This window comes from Nomascus leucogenys, chromosome 6 (assembly GCF_006542625.1).
Source record: "Nomascus leucogenys isolate Asia chromosome 6, Asia_NLE_v1, whole genome shotgun sequence".
Lineage (NCBI taxonomy): Eukaryota > Metazoa > Chordata > Mammalia > Primates > Hylobatidae > Nomascus > Nomascus leucogenys.
The window spans coordinates 67,748,941-67,771,924 of record NC_044386.1 but is presented as its reverse complement, the minus strand read 5'-3'; the positions used below and the strand labels follow the sequence as shown (position 1 = coordinate 67,771,924).

Here is a 22,984-nt window from a genome sequence, read left to right as displayed (position 1 = left end):
AAAAAAAAGTCACACTAGGAAGGATCCAGACCTGACTCCAAGTCCATAATCTTGTCAACACAGCCTGTTGCTTCATAATACAATTATAAAATGTCTGGATGGATGCCTAACACACAATAGGTGCTAACCTCTTTAAACGAATTCAGGGCTTCCTTTTTTTAGATAAATGATTGATGCTTTTCCCAAGCATGTCCATGGCTTGTGCCTGTGGAGGAATGTCTTGACTTCTGCCTGGGTGAAAAACGCAAGATTAACTCTCAGGCTTTCAGCAAGAAGAAGAGCCCTACCTCTCCTGTCTGTTGTCCAAGGCGTGTATTTTCTGTATCTTTTGCAAAACTGCAATTGGAGACATCGTGTCCCTTATAGAAATCCCTTACGTAAGCACTGAGTCTGTGGCTATGAGGTAGTGACCTTAAGCTTAGGTTATCATCAGATATCATAAGGTTCACAGGAAACTGTCTCTGAAGAAATGGTCTGAGAAGAAAGAATCCTTATGCTCATGCACCTTTGCAGCTCCCGAGTGTGGTAGGGTTAAGTCTGTGAAGGAATTAACAAGACTGACTTGTAAAATTTGTTTCACACTCCTGCTGACTGCTGCTTATCTCCCGCCAACTCGCCGCCATAGCCCAAGAATGTTCTCTGGAACCCAGCTACGCCTGAAGAGGGCTCTGCATGGAAATTGACTAAGGAGGTATGAAGCACACCTAGACCCTGGGGTGAAGCATTGGACCCTTGTTTCGAAGAGAAACTAATCATTCTCAAAGGAAAAAAATTTACTTAGTCTTTTTCTGACTTTACAGCACTGTGTGGGCTACTTACTGTATTCTTGTATCCCTTTGTAGAAATTTGAGGAGTGAATACATCAGTGAGTCAGGAGGCATGGAACCCATTCATGGTGCATCCATAGAGGGCTACTCTGTGCATTTCAGAACCTGAACATCCTGTCTAATTGTGTATCATTCCAGGAGTGTACAGTTCCCCATCCTCTCCCTCATCCCTCCTGTCTCCTCTGAAGGCAAGGAAGCTGGGTGCTCCAGGCTCATGCCAAACATGACTAGCAGTGGCTCCTATGATTGGAGAAGTGGGAAAAAGGCTAGTGACTCAGCTTTTCAAAAACTGATTGTGGCTCTCTGAAATGGCCCGCACTTGATGGTGTATTGCCATGTAGGTGCACTCAAGGGATTTCATCCCTCAGTCTCCAGCATCTGATGAGACCTGGAGAAACCAGTGTCTCCAAGTTTTATACGTTTCATTCTCACCAAAATCCAAGCTTTCCTGGGTCTAGGCATCATTCTGACTTCTCTAACCAGCACACAGGGAACATATATCTTGCAGAAGGGATTGGAATGTGTCAGGAATATTTCTTTAGCTGAAGAAATAAAGTTTCTGTTGATGACCCCCACCAGGACAGCCATGAATTTCAGACTATCTGATGAAAAGGTAATTATCTGATGAAGAAATGAAACGGAAATAACACTCCAACTTACTACAGGGGAGAATGGTGGGTACATAGGGGGATATATTAGAAAGTGGTCATGATAAATTATTCTCCTTTTATTTGAGATTTAAATGCCCAGGTCATTACCTTTAAAGTTACTCATATGCATAAATTAAGCCACTGCCTTGAATTGGTCTTTAACATAGTTATTAAAGTACAATAGATTTTGCAGTAGTTAGAAAGAATTATGGTGCCTCTAACACTTTGTCAATGGAAAGTCAGGAACAAACAGCATAGCTTTGGAGTTATGCCTGGGTTTGAATCCTAGCTCTGCCACTTAATGTTTCTTTTTTTATATTGGGCAAATTATTTAACCTCTCAGAGACTCAGTTTTCCTCTGATAAAATGAGGATACTATAAGATTCTTATGAAACTTAAATAAGAAATATGAAGTCCCTGGCATATATTAGGTACACAGTAAATATGAGCTACCTTCCCTCATCATCTATGAATTGCACTGTAGTTATAAAGACCAAATCCAGAGTCCTTGATACTTCACTCAAGACCATGAGAATAGCCCAGTTAGGGCTACCCCAGGAATATCTAAGGGCATAAAGAACCCCAGTTCCATGCTGAATGAGAAAAGAATTCTCAAAGCGACATCCTGGAAGTATGAATGAGCTTTTTCTCTGTGTAGGGGAGAAGACAGCCTTAATAGGCCTTTTTAGCCGTGGAAGCCTGGGAAGTCATTTTCAGGCATCAGCTGTGGGAACATCTCCCTCCTCAATTCTATCTAACCCTCCCTACAGAATCCAGGGTCACCTCAGACACTGTGATCTTCTCTTTGGAGGAATGGCTCTTTTTTGTGATGGTCTCACTTTCCCTCTCTGGACGGAGCCTCAATGGGGCTTTCAGGATAGCACTTGGGAGTGAATTCTGCTCAGAGCAGCCTACACAGTATGTTACTGGCTGGGGGAAGTTTCATAGGAGAAATCATATCTCCCCTTCCTTTTAACCACTTTTTCCTACTCAGAATTGAAATAAGCAAAAGAATTCGCCATTCCAAGAGACGAGTAGCATGGAAGTGAATGAATGGAGTAAAATTGTGTTTCCTGATTTATTAAGACTACTGACTCCTCAAGATAATTTACTTCTGCAGTCAGATCTGCACAAGGGGACTTCACCTGTCTCCCAACTAAGATGAGTTCCAGGGTATTTGTTTATAAAACACAGCCCACTGTGACTCACACCTTTCCAACCCCAGTGCTATGTGGACAAGATCCGAGGAGTAGCTGCAGAAGAGCAGCGCTTTTCTGTCTTTGGATCCCCTGTCATTCCAAGTGGCTAAATATTTGTGCTTGTATTATAATGCCAAACTCTGCAGTGCCTGGACCTGTGCAAGTGCTGAGCATCGCTGTTTGCAGTTGGCTTGTTACTAATCAGAAGGGACTAAATTCTGCAGTAATACACCCTGAGGTTAATTGAAGATGTGCAGCATCTGATTAAGTGGCCTTTAAAAAAAATCTTATTATCAAGTTTGGAATGGCCTTTCCAAGCTTCCTGCACCTTTCAGGTGGGCCTGAGCCTCCAAACCAGGGGACAGTTTTTCTTCTTCAGACTGGCAGAGATAAGAACCACTGGCCTCTTGCAGTGGATGGTCTCTAGAATTATTCAGAGTTCCTAGTATCATAAAAAGCACTTGAGGCTGCTCTTAGAAAAGCTCTCTGAAAGAAGTTTGATTTTTCATTCCATAGTGTCACATTTCTGCTGGTTGTTCTAAAAGGGTCAAATACATTAAACATACTTTAAAATGTGCATGTTTTTCAGTACTGTCTTTCAACAAAGAAAGTAGATTTTAAATCACTTTTTAGATTCAGCCCTCAGTGCTATAATTTCCCATATTGTTACTTTCTTCTACTATTATAAAAGGTGTAATATTACTACAGTGTCCCGGCAAGCTTTTCTACTGTTAGCCTAATAATTAAGGTTCCTGGAGTTGAAAAAAACACAAACAAATAGCACTTGCTGTGGGTTACAGTGTGTGAGGCACTCTTCTAGTGCTCTATAGAGATTAAGTGATTTAAAACTCATAGCAGTCTTATGAGATAGACATTATTCCTGTTTGACAGATTAGGTAAATTGAGTCCACAAAGGTAAGTTACTTGCCCAAGGTCACACAGTAAGTAACAGAGCCAGAACTAGAGTCCAGGCAGTCTGGTTCCAGAAACCTCTTAACCACTATGATAAACTGCCTCTTAAGTGGTACACAGGACATCATTTATTTATTTCATTAAAGTGAAAAGGATAATAATGGTACCTTACAAATAACTCTCTTTACAGCATCCCTGTGGGTACCACTGTGCCCATTTTACAGATGGGGAAGTTGAGCCTCTAGTAAAATCATAGGTCCTGGTTCATGCAGCAGGTAAGGGCTTGGGATTTGAACTCAGTCCTGTGTGACTCCAAGGCCCCTTCGACCTCCCTTTGCTACCTCATTGCAGCTCAGTTGAAAGGATTTGCGTCTTGTTTAAATGTGGAGTACAAGACCCTTCCTAAGTGATTAGGAAGCCATGAAAGCCCTCACAGGGGTGGAGATTACTTTCTCTGCATGTGAGGAGATTTATAAAGCACAGTATGCAAAAGCAATGCCACAATTCCATCATTTTCCAATTTCAAACTCTTCATACTACTCACATTTTAAAGTGAGGTATACTTCATCAGATGACCTTTTACAGTGTGAATATGATATGAAATGGGCTCTCTTATCCAAATAGTCTTCCCATGACATTGCTCTAAGCACTTGCTAAGTATATCCTTCATATCCAGTGATTATCAACAGTTACCCTTTCATTTCTAGAAAATATTCGTCCCAACTCTGTTCTCTACTGTACAAGCTTTAAAATAGGCCCAGCCTATGAATTCAATTTGCTTATAACTTTTCTTAGCAAGTGTTCCAAAGGAAACTTCTACTATGAGCCCAGTCTCTTAGAGAAAAGGTGGGAAAAGACAGCATCTTTCACCACGAGGGCATAATTGCTCCTCCTGGTGGTTATTTTCAATGGAAAGAACAAGCCAGACGGGGGAAATTCTCCCAGCCATATTTCCTCTGGAGGGCATATGGCAGCTATGGCTAAATAAAGTTCAGAGCTCAGCTCCTGTTGGTATCAAAGCCCTGCTGCAGATGAAGAGCATCCCCCATGAAAGCTGCTCTTTGTGTTCACTGGCCGAGCCTCAGGCCAGTATAGAAGCCAACAGTGAACCCTCAGAGGACGGGAGAGAGGATGCTGGAGTCATGATTCAACATTGGCAGTTTCGTCCCAGTTTGTATGATTCTTAGAACATTAAAGAACCTTGGAATTTGTATTTTTATCCAGTAAGGATCTGAATACTTTTAAAGACAATTGTCCAGTGTAGCATTTCAATTATTTCCTGGTCTTCCTCAATTCACAAATATTTGTTAGAATTTGTTCAAGTAGGCTGTGTGTGGTAGCTCAAACCTGTAATCCCAGCACTTTGGGAGGCCAAGGTGGGGAGGATCAGTTGAGGCCAGGAGTTCAAGACCTGCCCAGCCAATGTGGTGAAATCGTATCTCTACTAAAAATACAAAAAGTATCTGGGCAGTGGCGTGCGCCTATAGTCCCAGCTACTTGGGGGGCTGCAGTGAAAGGATCACTTGAACCCAGGAGGCAGAGGTTGCAGTGAGATCGTGCCATTGTACTCCAGCCTGGGTGACAGAGTAAAACTCTGTCTCAAAAAAAAGTTCTACAGTGATATTTTCCAGAAGTTAAACTAATGAAAAAAAAAGATTGTTTTTAATGGTAAAATAAATCTTAAAAGTGAGACAATTACTGTAAGTTTTGCTGAATTTTAATATCATAAATATTTTTTCATAGCAAGACTTAGGAGGAAGAAAAGATCCTGGGACCTTGGGTATCTAAACTCCATACAATGAGCTAAGAGTACTCAGTGTCCTCAAATGGAGAAATGTGAAAGACGTCAAACCTACACACTCTTCAACTTTGGCTCAGTTTTGTTTTGTTTTTAAATAATTTTACTTACAGGTGCTTCATTGAGGAAGTTGTTCCTCTTTCTCAGTGGTGAAGCAAGGTATTAAAGTTATAAAAACAGAGTCTAAGGCCACTCCAGACTATTTGCCAATATGCATTGAGTACATTACGTGTAGCAGCATTCTTACTGTGCAGGAGCTGGATGCTCCTGTCCGGCTTTATTGCCCCACCATATCTCCCTCATCCAGCCCTCATTAACCCTCACCTTCCAGCCTTACCAAACTCCAGCCATTCTGCAACTGTGTTAGACACTCCTCTTGCTCTTTCCTTTCATTTCTCTAGTGAGCTTTTTATTCTCCAAGTCTCAGCTTGTCCCATGCTCCCAGACAGATTCCCAGGCATCTTCCTCTCCCTCTAGAAGGCAACGCATACATACTTTCATTCCAATATTTATCGCATTATTTTTTATTTAAATGTCCATTTCCCACCAGACAATGGGCTTCTTAAGAGCGTGAGTTGGGTCTTCTGTCTTTGATCCCCAGCCCCAGGTATAGTATCTGGCACAGAGGAAAGCCTCATTACTTACTGCCTGTGGAAGAGTGGGAGGGAATGGAATATGGCTTTGTCAATTACCCAAATTAATTAGAGGGAGCTGCCTAATCTTTATTAATTAAAAAGAACACAGTGATTTCACCATTTAAAAATTCACCACTTAGTTTAGAATCTATTATAGGTTGAGTATCCCTTATTTGAAATTCTTAGGACCAAAAGTGTTTCAGGTTTTAGATTTTTTGGGTTTGGGAATATTTGCATATGCATAATAAGATACCTTGGGAATGGGACTCAACTCTAAACACAAAATTCCTTTGTGTTTCATAAATACAAAGCCTGAAGGTAATTTTATACAAAATTTTTAATAATTTTGTGTATGAAACAAAATTTTGACTTTTTTGACTGTGACCCATCACATGAGGTTGAATATGAAGTTTTCTACTTGTGGCATCATGTCAGTGCTCAAAATGTTTCAGATTCTAGAGTATTTCACATTTTGGATTTTTAGATTAAGGATGCTCAACCTGAACTAGACTAGCAGTAACCACAGAAAACATTAAATAGTTCTAAACTGGGATTATAAATATTATATAGCAAAGATACATGTACAAAATCTGTAAATAACTCGTATCCATCAGGTGGGGATTTTTTAAAATTACCTTTTCATAGCTTATTATACAGCCATTAAATTTCGAATGAATATTGTATTATACAATAAAATGTTTGTGATATAATTAGTAGAGCAAGCTACAAAAACCTATTATACCCCAGTTTGAATAAAAAGTGTGTGTGTGGGGCCGGGCGCGGTGGCTCACGCCTGTAACCCCAGCACTTTGGGAGGCCGAGGCAGGCGGATCACGAGGTCAGGAGATCGAGACCATCCTGGCTAACACAGTGAAACCCCGTCTGTACTAAAAATACAAAAAGTTAGCTGGGTGTGGTGGTGGGCACATGTAGTCCCAGCTACTTGGGAGGCTGAGGCAGCCTCCTGGCCTGAACCCAGGAGGTGGAGCTTGCATTGAGCCCAGATTGTGCCACTGTGCTCCAGCCTGGGCGACAGAGTGAGACTCTGTCTCAAAAAAAAAAAAAAAGTGTGTATGTGTATAACTCCATAAAATATATATAACTCCATCAAAATAGAGTGTGTGTGTACATATATATTTGGAAGCATTTTTATGGAGTTATATTTTTTCTTTTGTATTTATTTGAGACAGGGTCTCATTCTGTCACTCAGGCTGGAGCGCAGTGGCATGATCTCAGCTCACCTCAGCCTCCACCTCTTGGGTTCAAGCTATCTTTCCACCTCAGCCCCCTAAGTAGCTGGGACTACAGGTGCACATCACCACGCCCAGCTAATTTTTGTATCTTTAGTAGAGACAGAGTTTCATCATGTTGGCCAGGCTGGTCTCAAACTCCTGAGCTCAAGCGATCCGCCTGCCTTGGCCCCGCAAAGTGCTGGTATTACAGGCATGAGCACCTAGCCTTTTTGTATACTTTCCTGTATAAATGGTGACCATTTATAATGAGTACATATTATTTCTGTAATCAAGAAACAAGATATCTTTTTATCTTTTGCTGGAAACTCTATTTTAAAACCTAACTTCTCTTTTGTTGCTCTCTTTCTAATAGAAATGTAAACCTGATAGGGGAGGGGTGGGTGGTTATAATTATTAATATTTAGTTTTAGAATTTCCAGAATAAGATGATATAGGAAAGCAGAGAGGTGATTTTCCTCACTACTTTAAGTCAGGAAATGATAAATCATCTAATGAAAGAGATGTGAAGAAGTTTTTTAATCAATTCAGAGTATAACTGGCAATGTGTTTTCCCACTTATCTGAAATAATAAAGTTTTTTAAAACAAATAATCAAACTGTGTAACATAGTTTTTTTTTGTTTGTTTTTTGAAATGGAGTTTTGCTCTTGTTGCCCAGGCTGGAGTGCAATGGCATGATCTCGGCTCTCCGCAACCTCTACCTTCCGGGTTCAAGCGATTCTCCTGCCTCAGCCTCCCGAGTAGCTGGGATTACAAGCATACACCACCACGCCCGGCTACTTTTGTATTTTTAGTAGAGATGGGGTTTCTCCATGTTGGTCAGGGTGGTCTCGAACTCCCAACCTCAGGTGATCCACCTGCCCCAGCCTCCCAAAGTGCTGAGATTACAGGCATGAGCCACTGCGCCCAGCCTATGTAGTATAGTTTAATGGCTAGATGGCCTTGCCATTCTTCTCTTTGATGGCTTCTCTATTCAACACTAGAGCAGTCTAATCTTTTTGAGAAAGTAGAAGACAGGAAGGTCTTTGGGCACTTGCAACTAAACAGACACACACACCAGCTACCTCTGAAGAGCTACACCAGCACAGTCTGTCTGTTACTTCAGACACCAGGCCACAGTCTGAACACACATTGAGCAGGTTAAGTTTTGTTATTTCTCATTCTTAGCAGCTTGAGCATTTCCCCTGAGACTCATCTCAAATCAAGCATGGTGTCTGCCCACTTGCCAGCTTAGGAATTCATTTCTCATTGCTCATCTCACATAGGAAAAGCAAAGTTGCATTTCAAATGCAGTAGTACCTCCGGACCTCTTGAGTACCCATCACACCTCCCCACTTCCCACAGAGGCCTCTGAGCCTTTCTCAGCCTGGCAGGTGCCTCTAGAGTTCCACAGCCTTCTTCCTGTTCTTTCCTCACCAGGCCGGATACCCAGAGCTGTGGCTTCCATCAACCAGCACCTCCTGAGATCGGATGACGTGGTAAGCTGCTGCCTGGACCTCGGGGTGCCTAGCATCTCATTCCGCATCAATGGGCAGCCCGTGCAGGGGATGTTTGAGAACTTCAACACAGACGGGCTCTTCTTCCCTGTGATGAGCTTTTCAGCAGGTGTCAAGTAAGTTATGGCTGTGATTTCATGGAGAGTAGCAGTTACCCCACCTCCCCACCACCGTGAGCTGCAAAGCCAGCAGTCTCCTTCAGGGCTTCAGTACTGTGAACTAAGTTCCCCAGGACAGTGATGGTGCAAGGGCAAGAGCCACCTAGAGTCATTTGCTCCATCTCTACTGGTAGAACCAGGGGTTGTATTATGTACTCAGATAAACAGTAAGATTAGTAGGATAAATCCTGTGTAGAAAATTAATAATTATAAAAGTATTACATGCTCATTATAAGAAAAACTTCAAAGACATAGTTATGAACAGCACAGTAAAAATCACCTATGATTCCAATGGTTAGCTGTAATCTATTAATACTTTGGCATATTTTTCAAGTCTTTTCTTCTACAAATATACATCTATTTTTTAATTGGTATCACATCGAATATGAAGTTTATGTCTTGATTATCTTTTATTCAACAATAAGTAATTAGCCTTTTCCTGAGTCACTGAGTATCCTCAAAATGATTTTATAGCCATATAATAGCCCTTTATTTGGCTGTTTCATAATACAGCCATTACTCTGCTGTTAAAGTCTGTGCCAATTTCATTTTTATTGTTGTAAATAAAATTCTTATGAATATCCTGAAGCATAACTCTTTGTGTGCTTCTATTTTGTTCCTCCTTGAAATTGGTCAAAATGCATGAACGTTTTAAAGTCTAAATTTATAATTCTGTGGCCAAATTGATTTTGAGAAAGATCCTCTAAACAGTTCAGAATTCCTTATCAATAACTTTAGAATCTAAAACGCTCTGAAAACCATAAATTTGTTCATAACTCATTTTGTAATAAAATGTAACCTGAACTCATTTTGTGACAAAACTGTCATCAGCAGAAATGAGGCTGTTTTCAGTCATTTATTCTACTTCTTGTGAATATATGTTTAACTGCAGAAATATTAATGTGTCTGATTATGATGTACTGCCCCTCCCCTGGCTGCAGTTTCTGCTTAATCTGCATAACGGGTAACTTTTAAAAAAATTCTAAAGAATTCCAAAGTCTGAAGCACATCTCTGATGATTTCAGATAAAGGATTTGGGCTTGCAGTATCATTTAAAGCAACATATGGGAATGTCTAACTGACTGGGTCCTTATTGATTTTTACTGTTACTGGTTATTTTAAATCTTTGCTGATTTGGAAAAATTGTACCTTAGAGTATTAATTTTTTATTTTTTATTACGAATGTGGTGAAACATTTTTTAATGCTTATTTTTATGTACTTTTTCCAACCCAGTATTTTTGCTAACTTTGTGTTCTCAGCCTTTCTGATATTTATTTTTTGGTAGATATCTTACATATTTTGTATATACTGACTTTATATAGTATATGTAATATATTTACATATTTATGTATAATAATTTTATATTAAGGATGTTAAACTGTTGTTTATTGGTTTCAAATATTTCTCCCAGTTTCTGATTTATACGTTAACACCTGGGTTTTTTCCTATTGTTTTTTGTTTTTCTTTTTCACAAAAGGAATGTAAGTCAAAGAAAGTACCAGGAACCCATAATAGTACCACCTAGAGATAATCATATTAGCTTTTTATATACACAGTTCAATATTGTTCATTTAATTGGGCTTGTGCTATGCATGCTGCTTTCCTATATACTATTGCTATTTCTCTGCCTCTTTCCTTGTACCTACCAGTTGGATGCTATTTTTAATTCTTTTAACCACGTTATACATTTTAATGTCTGTAAGGCAAAACCCCACAATAACCCTTCTTTCCAAAACTCTTCTCAGCCATTCTTCATCCTTGTATTTTAAAGAGATCACAATCAACTGAGCAGGAGACTGGAGTCAACATAGATTCATACTAGTATCCATGGAAGCCCCTGGAAAGGGTCATAGCAGGAGGAGAGTTGTGGGAAGCAGGAGCTGAGATCTGGGATCACAGAGAAACCATTTCAGGGATCCAGGTCCAAGTGAGGGGATTTTCAGGGTGAAACCACTCTAGTAGGCCTCAGCACCTCATGTGGATTGGTAAACCAAGATATGTTCATATGTTTTCCAAAGTAGGATTTTGGTTCTGTTTCAATTATATAAACTATTTAGAAATAATTGTCCTTTGTGAATGGTACTCAGCCTTTGGAATTTGAGACAGATGTGTATGTTTGTATACATACACAAGCATATTTACAAACATTCATATAAATGGATATATTAAAGTTGTTTTTTAATAAAAACAATTTAAAATTGCTTGAGGTTCTTGTAACAAATGGAGAACCAGTAGAGTAAAGCTTTACTGAGGCTGAAAATCTCATCACATATTCAAGCCAGGGAATCTTACACTATCTGCAGACACTGTATTCTAAGAGCTGAAAGTTCTTCTGTGCTGAGGATATTTCATCCCAGTTCTTTCTTTTTAAATATGTGAGGATACCGCATAGAGCCATTCTCATTGATAGCCATCAGAAGCATGTGGAAAACGGGGAGTGTTATTGACAAGAGAGGCACCGTAAGCACAGAAGAAACTGACTGGAGCAAAGGCCTTCTGGAAGAGGGAAAGGACCTTCTAGCCCTATTTTCCATCTTCCCCACTCCACTCCTTAGGAATAAAGAGAATGAGTACAAATACAAATACAACACAACAGTGTTGGGGTCATCCACCCTTTGACTCAGGACCTTCCCTGAAGAAACAAGGTTACTCTGAGCACTCAGTTCCCAGGACTGCATTTGCCTGTGTAGCTGGTGGCCTTGGTCACCCACCGTTAATATTCCTCCCACTTTTACTTATTTTGCCCATGTCCACTCATTGTTTTTAACTTATTTTCAAAGGGAGTACACCTATTTCACAAGCATGTCATTTGAAAAAACTACTTAGGCAAATTTAGATCTACGGAGAAGGGATCTTCTCCAGTCTACTGGCTAATGGACATTTCCACATTTTGTGTTTAGAGAACAGTATATCTGCTCTCAAATGTTGCATAATGATTCTTAATCATTAGTTCATCCTTCCCATCTCCCTCAGAACAATGAGATAGGATTTTTCTGTCTGTGATTTTTTAGAGGGTAGTGGAGGGATTTTTTTGGAATCCTCTCTTGACAAGAACTGCAGTTAGCAGATGAAAAAATAGTTGACTGAAAGGTGGTATCCACATGTAGAAGACATTTCTAGCATCTGGTGTCTAGGTCAGCAGATCATGCAGACTTCTGAGTGCACAGATAAATGAGAAGCAATGTTGCAAGACAAGAAAAATGAGATGACTAATCATTTAGGAGGCACAACTGCTGAGGAAATTTAAGAAACTGAAGGGTCCAGATGTATTGACTCGAAGAACCAACAGCTTAGTTCTGAGAGCTTTTTGCTTATAGCAACTGAACAGGTGGGAAGGCTAAAAAGCAGTGCCAGTAGGGTGTGCAGTGGGGCTTGAAGTCACTCAAGCCTCCTGTCTCTCAGGAAACTATCAGCTCTGATATATTCCTGGCTTCGGGTCTCACAGCGTGTTGTGATTTGAAGAGAGGTGGAATCACAGGGCCTGTGTAGTTGGGATACATTTTACTGAAATGCCTCTAGTGCATCACATGATGACCTTGGTCAGGGTCAGTGCAGGGCCTGTACTGGGGGCTAGCCAGTTGCTTATAAATCAAAATAAACCGATTGGCTATTCTACAATCCAGGTGTTATTCTTACATCAACTGGTAAAGTATGATTTGGTGCTGAAACCCAGCAGTTCTTCTCTGTACTACTTTAGTTCAGTTGAACAAAGAGCTAGAAAGAGAAACCACAGTATGAATTCCAAGTTAATTAAAGTATCTTATTGAAAAGAAATGTATTGGCCGGGCGCGGTGGCTCATGCCTGTAATCCCAGCACTTTGGGAGGCCGAGGCGGGCGGATCATGAGGTCAGGAGATCGAGACCATCCTGGCTAACACGATGAAACCCCGTCTCTACTAAAAATACAAAAATTAGCTGGGCGTGGTGGCAGGCGCCTGTAGTCCCAGCTACTTGGGAGGCTGAGGCAGGAGAATGGTGTGAACCCGGGAGGCGGAGCTTGCAGTGAGCCAAGATCACGCCACTGCACTCCAGCCTGGGCGACAGAGTGAGATTCCGTCTCAAAAAAAAAAAAATATATATATATATATATTTTATAATGAAATTGAAAAGAAATTATTGTTTCACCCAATACTGTAGAACACTTGCCTGGTTTTATAGCATCTCTCCCAGCAATATGCAAAGTGTTATGCCCGTCTAGAAAGAGATTCTTTTTCTCCCATCATAGAAGTCTTCAGAGTTGTTTCTCATATTTATTTTTAACTTCTGTATGGCTTCTAAATTAGATTTGAGTTCTCTTTCACAGTCCTGTTTCCTCCTGTTTAATGATCTTTACTGAGATCCTTGTCTTGAATTTTTAAAATAATTTTTATACTTACAAACTATGTTGTTAATAATACCTGATTAGGATGTCCCTGCCAGCCGTCATCGAAGAGCAAAGCTACATGAAGGGCAAAAATCTTTGTCAATTAGATTTACTCACAGTGAAGTCAAAGTTAGCATGAGTAATTACTGACAAAACCCACAAATCAATGTCATAGCCTCTTTTCTCTTAATGAATATGCTTCCATAGTTTTCTTCTCAATGTGGTTTGTTTATAGACAGTATTATTAGTGCAGTAGGCCCCCAGTGTAACAACCCTATTCATTACAGAATAGAATTTGGGATGAGGTATATGTACCTTGTAGCCCACCGAAAAGGTTGAATTACTTAGATGCCAGGAAGCTCTTACTAAAAGTTGATCATATACACCCCACAAATGGCATGAATCAGATAGAGAGCATTATACAGAAAGCCATAGTATATAGTGAAATTTGGGTGCTAATTTTTTTTTGCAGAAAATTAATGAGTTAGTCATCATAGAATATATTTTATGGCTATAGTTAAACTCCCCATAAATCTATTTAATCATCTTACATAACTCTTGCCAGCTCTAATTTATAAAAATAACCATATCCAAAGATAGTATTTGTGGTGGTGGTTTGTTTTCTGTTGGTATTCTCCAGACTTGGCTAAAATTCAGGTAACCAACAACTTAGCTATTTCCAGCTTGCTGTGGTCAATGCTGTGGAAATTATTGCTGAGATAAATATACTTCTTCAGAGAACATGATAGGCACTGGCTGGATTGCCCTGAGCTTTCATCAAACACTAGCCAGAAAGAAATATGAATGTGGGAATGTCCATAACTCAGTCTTAGCGATACGGGCTAAAGATGCAATTATGAATCGTGACTTACGAGTCGAATTCAGGTCAGCAAAAGCTGGCTAATTCTTTCTCCTCTTAACCACAGCTTGTATCCTTTTCTTCTGTGAAACATTATCTCAGCTCTCTGGGAGGAATTCAATAGCAGATAACAGTAATGAGACATCTATAAGACTAGTGATTTTACACATTTGCTAGCAAGCTCTGAATAATAATATGATAGCCCAAGGAAAGAAAAGTTGGTCACCCCCTTTGAGCACAGCACAGCTTTGTCATGATTTTTACTATTTTTTTTCTTAATGGGTTAATCTTTCAAATCTGGGAATTTGTAATAGGCAGTCCCATCTCTCCTGGAAGTTAACAAGCAAAAATGCACAAATCTCAAAGATGAAGTTGAAAATGCTGGCAGAGATTTTTCAATATAATTTGTCCTGTGTTTTCAAAATTAGTCAAGTAAATAAAAATTTCCTCTACACATCCCAAAACTTCACTACTCCCAGGCAGCTCTTACTGAAGCTATTGCTTATCTTTGAGGTGAGAGAATCTATGGACAGAGTTGCTTACTGTAAACACTTTAGGAAGGAAAAAGTCTTTGAGAGCTGATGAAACATTTGAGTTACAGGAAGAACCCCAGAAAATGATACAAGTGCTGTGGTGGAACGGATTAAACTGATTAATGAATTTGATTTTTTAAATCCGTTAATGTAGAGAAAAATCTGAGGATAAAGAAGAACTAATTGTAATGAAATCAGTTCTGAAATTCTCTTTTTTATTTTGCATTTAACATTTTGGGGATGCTGGGTGATTCCATGGAACTCAAGGAGCCAGGGAGGAAACATGTAGAGAGGGGAGATTTGCATTCCAACTGGACATTTCTCGTTTGTGAATGAGGCAAAGGATTTAAAAGATAAACGTGAAGTGCCAGGTAACAATTTACTGAGAGAAGTGGACTGGTAGGTTTAACTTTATTGTTTCTTCTTCTACGCCTGTAACTCCATGCTCTGGACAAGTCCTCGGGTAGGTCCTGTAGCTTTTATTGCTACTTTTAGGAACAAGAACAATCTTGTCAGTAATTTGAAAGTTCTGTCTATTTGAATATAAAATCAAAATTTGTATCCAGTTTACAGCTTGAGCCCTCCCCCAGCTTGAGCCTGCAGTATGAGGCAGCTTTTTCTCCACATTGGTCTGCCCCTCCCTGATTGGCCAGCTCCTATTGCAGACCCCTCTAGAGTTGAGCCCCAGGGAGAGATGACTAGAGAATAGGCATGTCTGATGGAGTCAGTGCTATTGTCAGGTAGCATTGAGTCTTTGTGTAGCGGTTGTACAGTTGCTGCCTCTTTCTTTTCTGGGACCCTTTTGTAGTTTTCTTAGCCTCAGGCTGGGAACTTCTGGCCACAGTTCTTTTGACACAAACCTTACCACTTCTGTTGGCTGCTCCCTCTGGCTGACCCTAAACCTCCCTCCAGATCCCCTTTCCCACGTCCCCCAGCCCCTGGGTTTCTGATCTCTACTCAGACATTTGCCTTCCTAGGAAGTCCCTTTTTAAGATGGCAGACAGTGGGCTCATTCATGGAGCCCTTAAATAGCCTTCTAGGGAGCACAGTCCTTGGCGTCGCCCTGAGCGGAAGGGCACCTCTTTTCCATGCAGACCTTTCTCACGCTGTCAGCTCTGTCACCACGAAAATGTGTCCCTCAGTAAACTCCAGAGGACACTTGTCCAGCTTCTACGTGGTTTCTTGAAACCTCATCATTTGGCTTCCGAAAAGGGAGAACGCTTCTCCCTTTCTCCCTGAAAATTCTCTCCAAAGGAATTCTTTCCTTTATCCGTCTAGAGGTGTGTGATAGGCTGTGGCTGATAGAACTGGTTTCACAGTTTTTTCGTATATACTACATAGTTGACTCAGCACTTCACTTTAGAATGTGAAAATATTTAGCATCCTCTGAATTATGGATTCATACATCTAACTTTGGGACCTCAACCAAAACTCTGAGACAGAGGGGAGCCCACTTTCATATACTCAGATACTTAAAGTGAGTTTCAAGTATTTTGTTTCCGTCTTTCAGTCGTTCCCTTCAAACCTGAATTTTATCTCCCTAGTTATTACCTTTGATCTCATCAATCTGGATCTCATAGGGCAAATTATGAAGGGGACCGTCAATATTGGTGGCGGTTTGTTGGATCCCTTCTCACAGACTCTGGGCAGTTTGTTCACAGGCAGTGAGGGGAGGAGCCACAGGTGGTAGGTGTGCCTTGGACCATCGTCTGTTCAGTCTGCCTGCTGAGGGCACAGGGACTCTCATCTCCAGGAGTTCTGAAGCAATCCAGGACCTTTTCTTCCACCCACTGAAGCACTGCACGATGATGTTTAAAGACCAAAGATTCAGTATGCAGTAAACACTGATTCCTGCCTGTGTTAATTTATTTTACAGTTTATGTGGCCATTAGGGAAGATAAGATTCAGATTTATAACCAAATGATCAGTCTCCTTTTAATAACTGAATATAAAAACTAAGCATTGTTCTCATTAGATGCTACCTGAAACTCTACCTTTCTTGATTTGTTATCTCATCCAGCAGATTTTAAAACCTAAGAGAAATTTTGAAACTCAACAATTAGCAAGAGAGCTCATGAATAATTAAATTCCTCTAGAAATCCTCATAAGAGACCATTTACTTGTTCTTGGAATCCATATGCTAGTGAGTAATGGAATACACTTACTTGCTGTACAAGCTACTAGGCGTTCAGCTGCTCTCAGGAAAGATGCTCAATGAGAAGAGAGAGGCAGAAAGTTTCCCACACTAATTCTTTGCCCAGAAAGATCCAATTTTATCCCATGGTTTCCATATGTCAGTAACACAATCTGTTACGTTGCAATTGAATTGGGAAATTTTCAACAAATAATTTTAAGATTTAGTCATTATTTCCTGAGGTTCACTAAATTAGTAATACTGCAGGCTAATGACTCAATTTTGTTTTAATTTCATTGTTCAAATTCTTAATAAACATAGATCATGTTCTACATAACACTTAATGTAGGAGCATTCACAAGGGACAATTGTGATTCTAACTGTATATCATTATTATTGAGTACCTTAAAATAGGAAACTGGGAGGTTTCATATGATTTCTGGAATTAATTTTAAAACAGCATTTTATAAAATGCTTTTCAGATAAAGTGTCTGCTCTTGTTGGGAAGGAAAAAAACCTTAGCATCTCTTAAAGAGGCTTTATTTTCCAGTTTCACGATTAGGATATTTCCACCATCACGATTATGCAGCCAACACTGAGAATATCTTGTGAGGCTGCCCTACCAGAACGTTCCAGTGAAAGGAAGTGAGGCCCATTGGAAAGTATCCTGTTGTGAAAGTTTTGCCAAATCATAACTTTTCTCCATTTACCTCATCCCCCTCCACACAGACACTCAGTCCATGAGCAATTCCAAACAAGCCTAATTCCAAAACAAAACTGGGTGTGGCTGCTTGGATCACCTCCATCCAACCCACCATTATCTCCCTCTGACTATTTCAAGAGCCTCCCAATTGGTCCCCAGATCTATCTGCATAGGGCAACTAGGAGAATCTTATATTTCCTTACATTAAAACCCATCAGCAGCTTTCCATTTGGAATAAAATCCTACCTCCTTGCCGGGGCTCATAGACCCTGCCTGATACAGCCTTACCACTCGGGCTCATGGCATTCTCACCCACGCCACCCTCCTTCCCGTTAATCTGATCCACCCAAGGTCTTCTCCACCTCAGAGCCTTTGCACTTGTTCCTCTGCCTGAAATGCTCTTCCTCCAGATCTTGAGCTCACTGGTTTCTCCTTACCCCTCAGAGTCAGCTTGCATGTCAGAGAGGGCTTCCTTCATACCATCTCTAGCAGCCAACCCCGTACCTGAGTGATTTCAAGATGTCTGCCAATCAGTAATTAACGCCTATTGGTCTGCTAGAATACCTGCTCTGTGACACCAGGGATGCCATATACCTTGTTCATTGCTGAATCCCCAGTACAAAAGCAAGTGCTAATTGTATGGGCTCAGTAAAGATTTGTTAAATGGAGAAGGGCAGGGGAATGAATGTTGTACGTAAACACTGCATATATATTGACATGTTTCCAGTGTTCAATTACTGTTGAATCTCCAGAGCTCCATATCTTGCCATGTTTTAGTTGTGGAAAACTGGTTGTATTTCCTCATCAATTTAATGTAGTTGCAGCTGACTTGTGAAAGCTCTATTTCTGATTATAAACCTGGGATCATATGAAGTATCATTTTGAAATAGCTTACTTTCACCTCTCCTTTTTGCGTGGGGAACTTTAGGGTCCAATCTAACCCTAACCTAACCCATATATATGAGGCTGACTTTCAGCCAGAATGCTGAATTACAATATTGAAAGACTTCCGCGTGGTGGTAATCAGAGCCTGCCTGCTATTACTGTGAGAGCTTTAGTGTCCTTCCCCACTTCGTTGGGAAGTACCAGTGAGCACTGCAGAAGGTGGGCCAGGGTGTCAGGACTGGGTATTATCAGGAGGATGATACTAAGAAAGACACTAGCATCCCAGTGAGCAAACTCTTGATGCCCATCTGTGCCCATGCAGCCATGGCTGCCTCCTCACAGTCGCCCCCAAACAGCTGCTTCAGGGAAATGTGGCCTCCACAGTGTAACGTTTTTAAGTAACCTCGCCAGCCATGTACCATTTGCGATTAATACTCTGATGTTACTTAGTCTTAGTCTTTTCCCCTGAGTATTAAAATAAGATTTTACTACTTTCTCCATGTAGTTATGTCATGCTTTCTTCTTCTTATTATTATTATTATTTTTTTTTGAGATGGAGTCTCGCTCTGTCACCCAGGCTAGAGTGCAGTGGCGCAATCTCGGCTCACTGCAAGCTCCACCTCCCGGGTTCACACCATTCTCCTGCCTCAGCCTCCCAAGTAGCTGGGACTACAGGCGCCCGCCACCACACCCGGCTAATTTTTTTTGTGTGTGTATTTTTAGTAGAGACGGAGTTTCACCATGGTCCTGATCTCCTGACCTTGTGATCCGCCCACCTCAGCCTCCCAAAGTGCTGGGATTACAGGCGTGAGCCACCACGCCTGGCCACGTCATGCTTTCTTTAACTGATGTGTGGATAATCTCTCTCAAGAAGAGTTGAAGTTATCACACTGTAATTTTGATATGATCTTTGCAGAGAATAATCTCATTATCACTGTTATGTTTTTCAATACTGCAATAATATCTATAGTAATTATTTACCTATTAGAGTTCAGATAAACTTGGTTCTAAAAACCTAGTGGTTTATGTATATAAATGTTTAGGAACTTAGCCGTGATGGGTCAGCTGAGGATCAGCCTTGATGCTCACTTACCCCTCTACTGCTTTGTTACATACTGGAGGATGTTTGCTGTGGTTAACCTGAAGTCATTCACTTCTCAACAAAATTATGTTGAGGGTGGGAGGTAGGGATTGATCTTTAATTTTCACTTATTTGGGCAGCACTGTTTTTTTTAACCTCTGTATTTCTGCTGTCTTCAAATGACAGAGTACGTTTCCTGATGGGTGGACGTCATGGAGAATTTAAGTTCCTGCCTCCCTCTGGCTATGCCCCTTGCTATGAAGCCTTACTTCCAAAAGAGAAGATGAGATTGGAGCCTGTCAAAGAATATAAACGTGATGCTGATGGCGTTAGAGATCTCTTGGGTACCACCCAGTTCCTCTCCCAAGCCTCTTTCATCCCATGCCCCATAGACACCAGTCAGGTAGGTTCAAATTGCCCGCAGAAGGCAACCGATACAGATGAAGCAATAGAGTTAAATAGTTCTTTCTTTCTTGTCTTTGAACCTTTCTTAATATACGTACTCCAGAATTGTTGTGTAATGTGAACAGCTATTACTCTTCACATTTTCACCACATGCGTCAATTGGGTCTTTAAGGATTTCTCAATCCGTGAACATGTTGAGCACCTGCTACGTGTGTTATATTCTGTGAAGGATATACAGAAATACTCATGTATTCTCTGGGAATTCTCAACCAAGTTAAAGATGTAAGAAGCAAATGTATTATTTTTTTAAAAGGCCAAATGTAATAAATGCAAAATGGCCAGTATGCACCAGTAAATACTAGAGAAATCCTTTAGGCTAGAATGTTTCTAGAAGTCTGTGTGGTAAGAGTGGAATTCAGTTAGAGCCTTTAAAAAGCTTAAATGGGGAGGGTCTCCAGGGGTGATATAAAAGAAATGGTATAAATAAGGGCCTAGAAGTAACACAAAGTAGAAATATAGACAGGGACAATGCATATTCTCATATGGCTGGGCTCTGGGAAGAGGGAGGAGCATGTAGGAGAAGAGTTGGAAAATAAAAGGGAGAGAAACAGGGAGTAGCGTGGAGGGCTTTGGAAGTGCTGATAAATCGATATTTTCTTTCCCCTCCAGGGTCTGTAATTTGAGAGAGACACATTCACATGATATTACAAGGGGCATGCAAGAGCTTTCAGCATTTTCTACACGGCAGGGCTATTTGAATCACTATTCTAGATGTTATAGAAAATAAATGAAAAGAGACTATGCCTCTAAGGCACTTGGGGTTAATAATTTCCCCAATATAGCTCTTTTAGACTAGAGACTTTCTCTAGCATGCATTTTTACTCCCATAATATTCATATGACCCTATTATATTCATCTATGTGTATGTGTTCATGAGTCTGCTTCTCACCTCCTGTGGCTAATGACTATGTATTAGTCCATTTTCATACTGCTGTAAAGAACTACCTGAGACTGGGTAATTTATAAAGAAAAGAGGTTTAGTTGACTCACAGTTCTGCATGGCTGGGGAGGCCTCAGGAAACTTACAATCATAGCAGAAGGTGAAGGAGAAGCAAGCACGTCTTCACATGGCAGCAGGAGAGAGAGAATGAATGGGAAGTGCCACACTTTTAAGCCATCAGATCTTATGATAACTCTATTATGAGGACAGTAAGGGGGAAGGCTGCCCCTACGATCAAATCCCTCCCCACCAGGCCCCTCCCCCAACATGTGGGAATTACAATTCGAGATGATATTTGGGTGGGGACACAGAGCCAAACTATATCACTTTTGATAGCATTTCAGTATTTCTCTGCCTGCTTCACAGAGTACCTTAATGGGGAATGAGAATGTTGATAGGAAATTGAGAGGGGGTTGTGAGCTAGAGGTGATTCTAAGAATTAGATCATCTAGGTTCTGTGTATTCTAGATGTCAGGGAGGAAAAACTTTTCTTCTACCCTCCTAGGTTCTGTTTTTGGGGTCCTGTGAATTAAACTCATATGGACAGATTAGCAAGAGAAAAAAAACATTTTAATCACCTGGTATGGAGTTCACAAAGAAATGTGGCTCAGGGAGGAAGTTAGAATTTGGAGCTTATATACCATCTTAATAGGAAAAGGAGATGGGGAGAAGGGCACTTTTGGGAAAATAAATGTCTTTGGGGAAAGATAAATGATTCCTAAGGAGAACAGATAGGAGATATGATAGTTCTGTGATAGAGCCTTTTTAGGTGTGATGCTAACCTTTCTCTGGTGGTAGGTGTCAATCTCCCATGGGAAAAAAATTGTTGAATTCTTTTGGGGGGCTCTTTTTTTTGGCAGATAAGAGGAGTCCAGAAAAAGCCCCATCCTGTATCATTTGTTTTTCAAAGTCTTCAGCTTAAAATAATCCTTATACCACTGTGGCATTTTCTGGACTCCTTCATAGACAAGAAGCTTGAAGGCCAAGGCCTGAAGGAGCTTCTCCATGGATGCAGGGCTGCTGGTGCCCAAGCAGGCAGAAAGTAGAAGCATGAGTGTGACTCCTGTCTGGGCTGCCTCTCCTGACTTAAGTAATCAGAAACATGTGTGTTACTCAGACAGGGCTTTCTATAAGATGCTGGCCTCAACAAGGGTTCAAAAGAATGAGGTAAAGTTTTGACTGGGAAGACTTGTTGAATGGCTTTGACCAAAATGCTGATAGTTATATAGACAATAAGGTCCAGTCTGAGGTGGCCTCAGATGGAGGTAGAAGAACTTGTTGGGAACTGTGGTAAAGGTCACTCCTTCTATGCAAAGGGACTGGCGGCATTTTGGAACTTTGAATTTGAGAGAGATGATTTAGGGTATCTGGGGGAAGAAATTTCTAAGCAGCAAAGCATTCAAGAGGAAGCAGAGCATAAAAGTTTGAAAAATTTGTAGCCTAACAATGCAATAGAAAAGAAAAACCCATTTTCTGGGGAGAAATTCAAGCCCACTGCAGAAATTTGCATATATAACAAGGAGCCGAATGTTAATCCCCAAGACAATGGGGAAAATGTCTCCAGGGCATGTCATTGACCTTTGCAGTAGCCCCTCCCAGAGGCCTAGAAGGAAAAAATGATTTTCTGGGCCAGGCCCAGGGCCCCCTTGCTTTGTGCAGCCTAGGAACTTGGTGCCTTGTGACCCAGCCACTTCCCTCCAGCTATGGCTAAAAGGGGCCAAGGTACAGCTCAGGCCATGGCTTCAGAGGGCGCAAGCCCCAGGTCTTGGTAGCTTCCATGTGGTGTTGAGCCTGTGAGTGCACAGAAGTCAAGAATTGAGGTTTGGGAACCTCTACCTAGATTTCAGAGGATGTATGGAAACACCTGGATGTCCAAGCAGAAGTTTGCTGGATGGATGGGGTCCTCATAGAGAACTTCTACTAGGGTGGTGTGGAAGGGAAATGTGGAATTGGAGCCCCCACACAGAGTCCCCACTGGGACACTGCTTAGTGGAGCTGCGAGAAGAGGGCCACTATCCTCCAGACTCTAAAATAGTAGATCCACCAACACAACAGCTTGCACCACACACCTGGAAAAGCCATAGACACTCGAGC

General features: G+C 40.9%; 1 protein-coding gene across 4 annotated transcripts in view; it reads left to right on the top strand.

Moving 5' to 3' along the window:
- The window catches only part of RYR3 (ryanodine receptor 3), a 568,187-nt gene that overhangs the window by 301,914 nt on the left and 243,289 nt on the right, over positions 1-22,984 (top strand). For all 4 annotated transcript variants that reach the window (XM_030814359.1, XM_030814360.1, XM_030814362.1 and 1 more), the window contains exons 19-20: positions 8,692-8,884; positions 19,672-19,888. In XM_030814359.1, the coding sequence (XP_030670219.1) occupies positions 8,692-8,884; positions 19,672-19,888 (410 nt within the window). The remainder of the gene's footprint in view (positions 1-8,691; positions 8,885-19,671; positions 19,889-22,984) is intronic.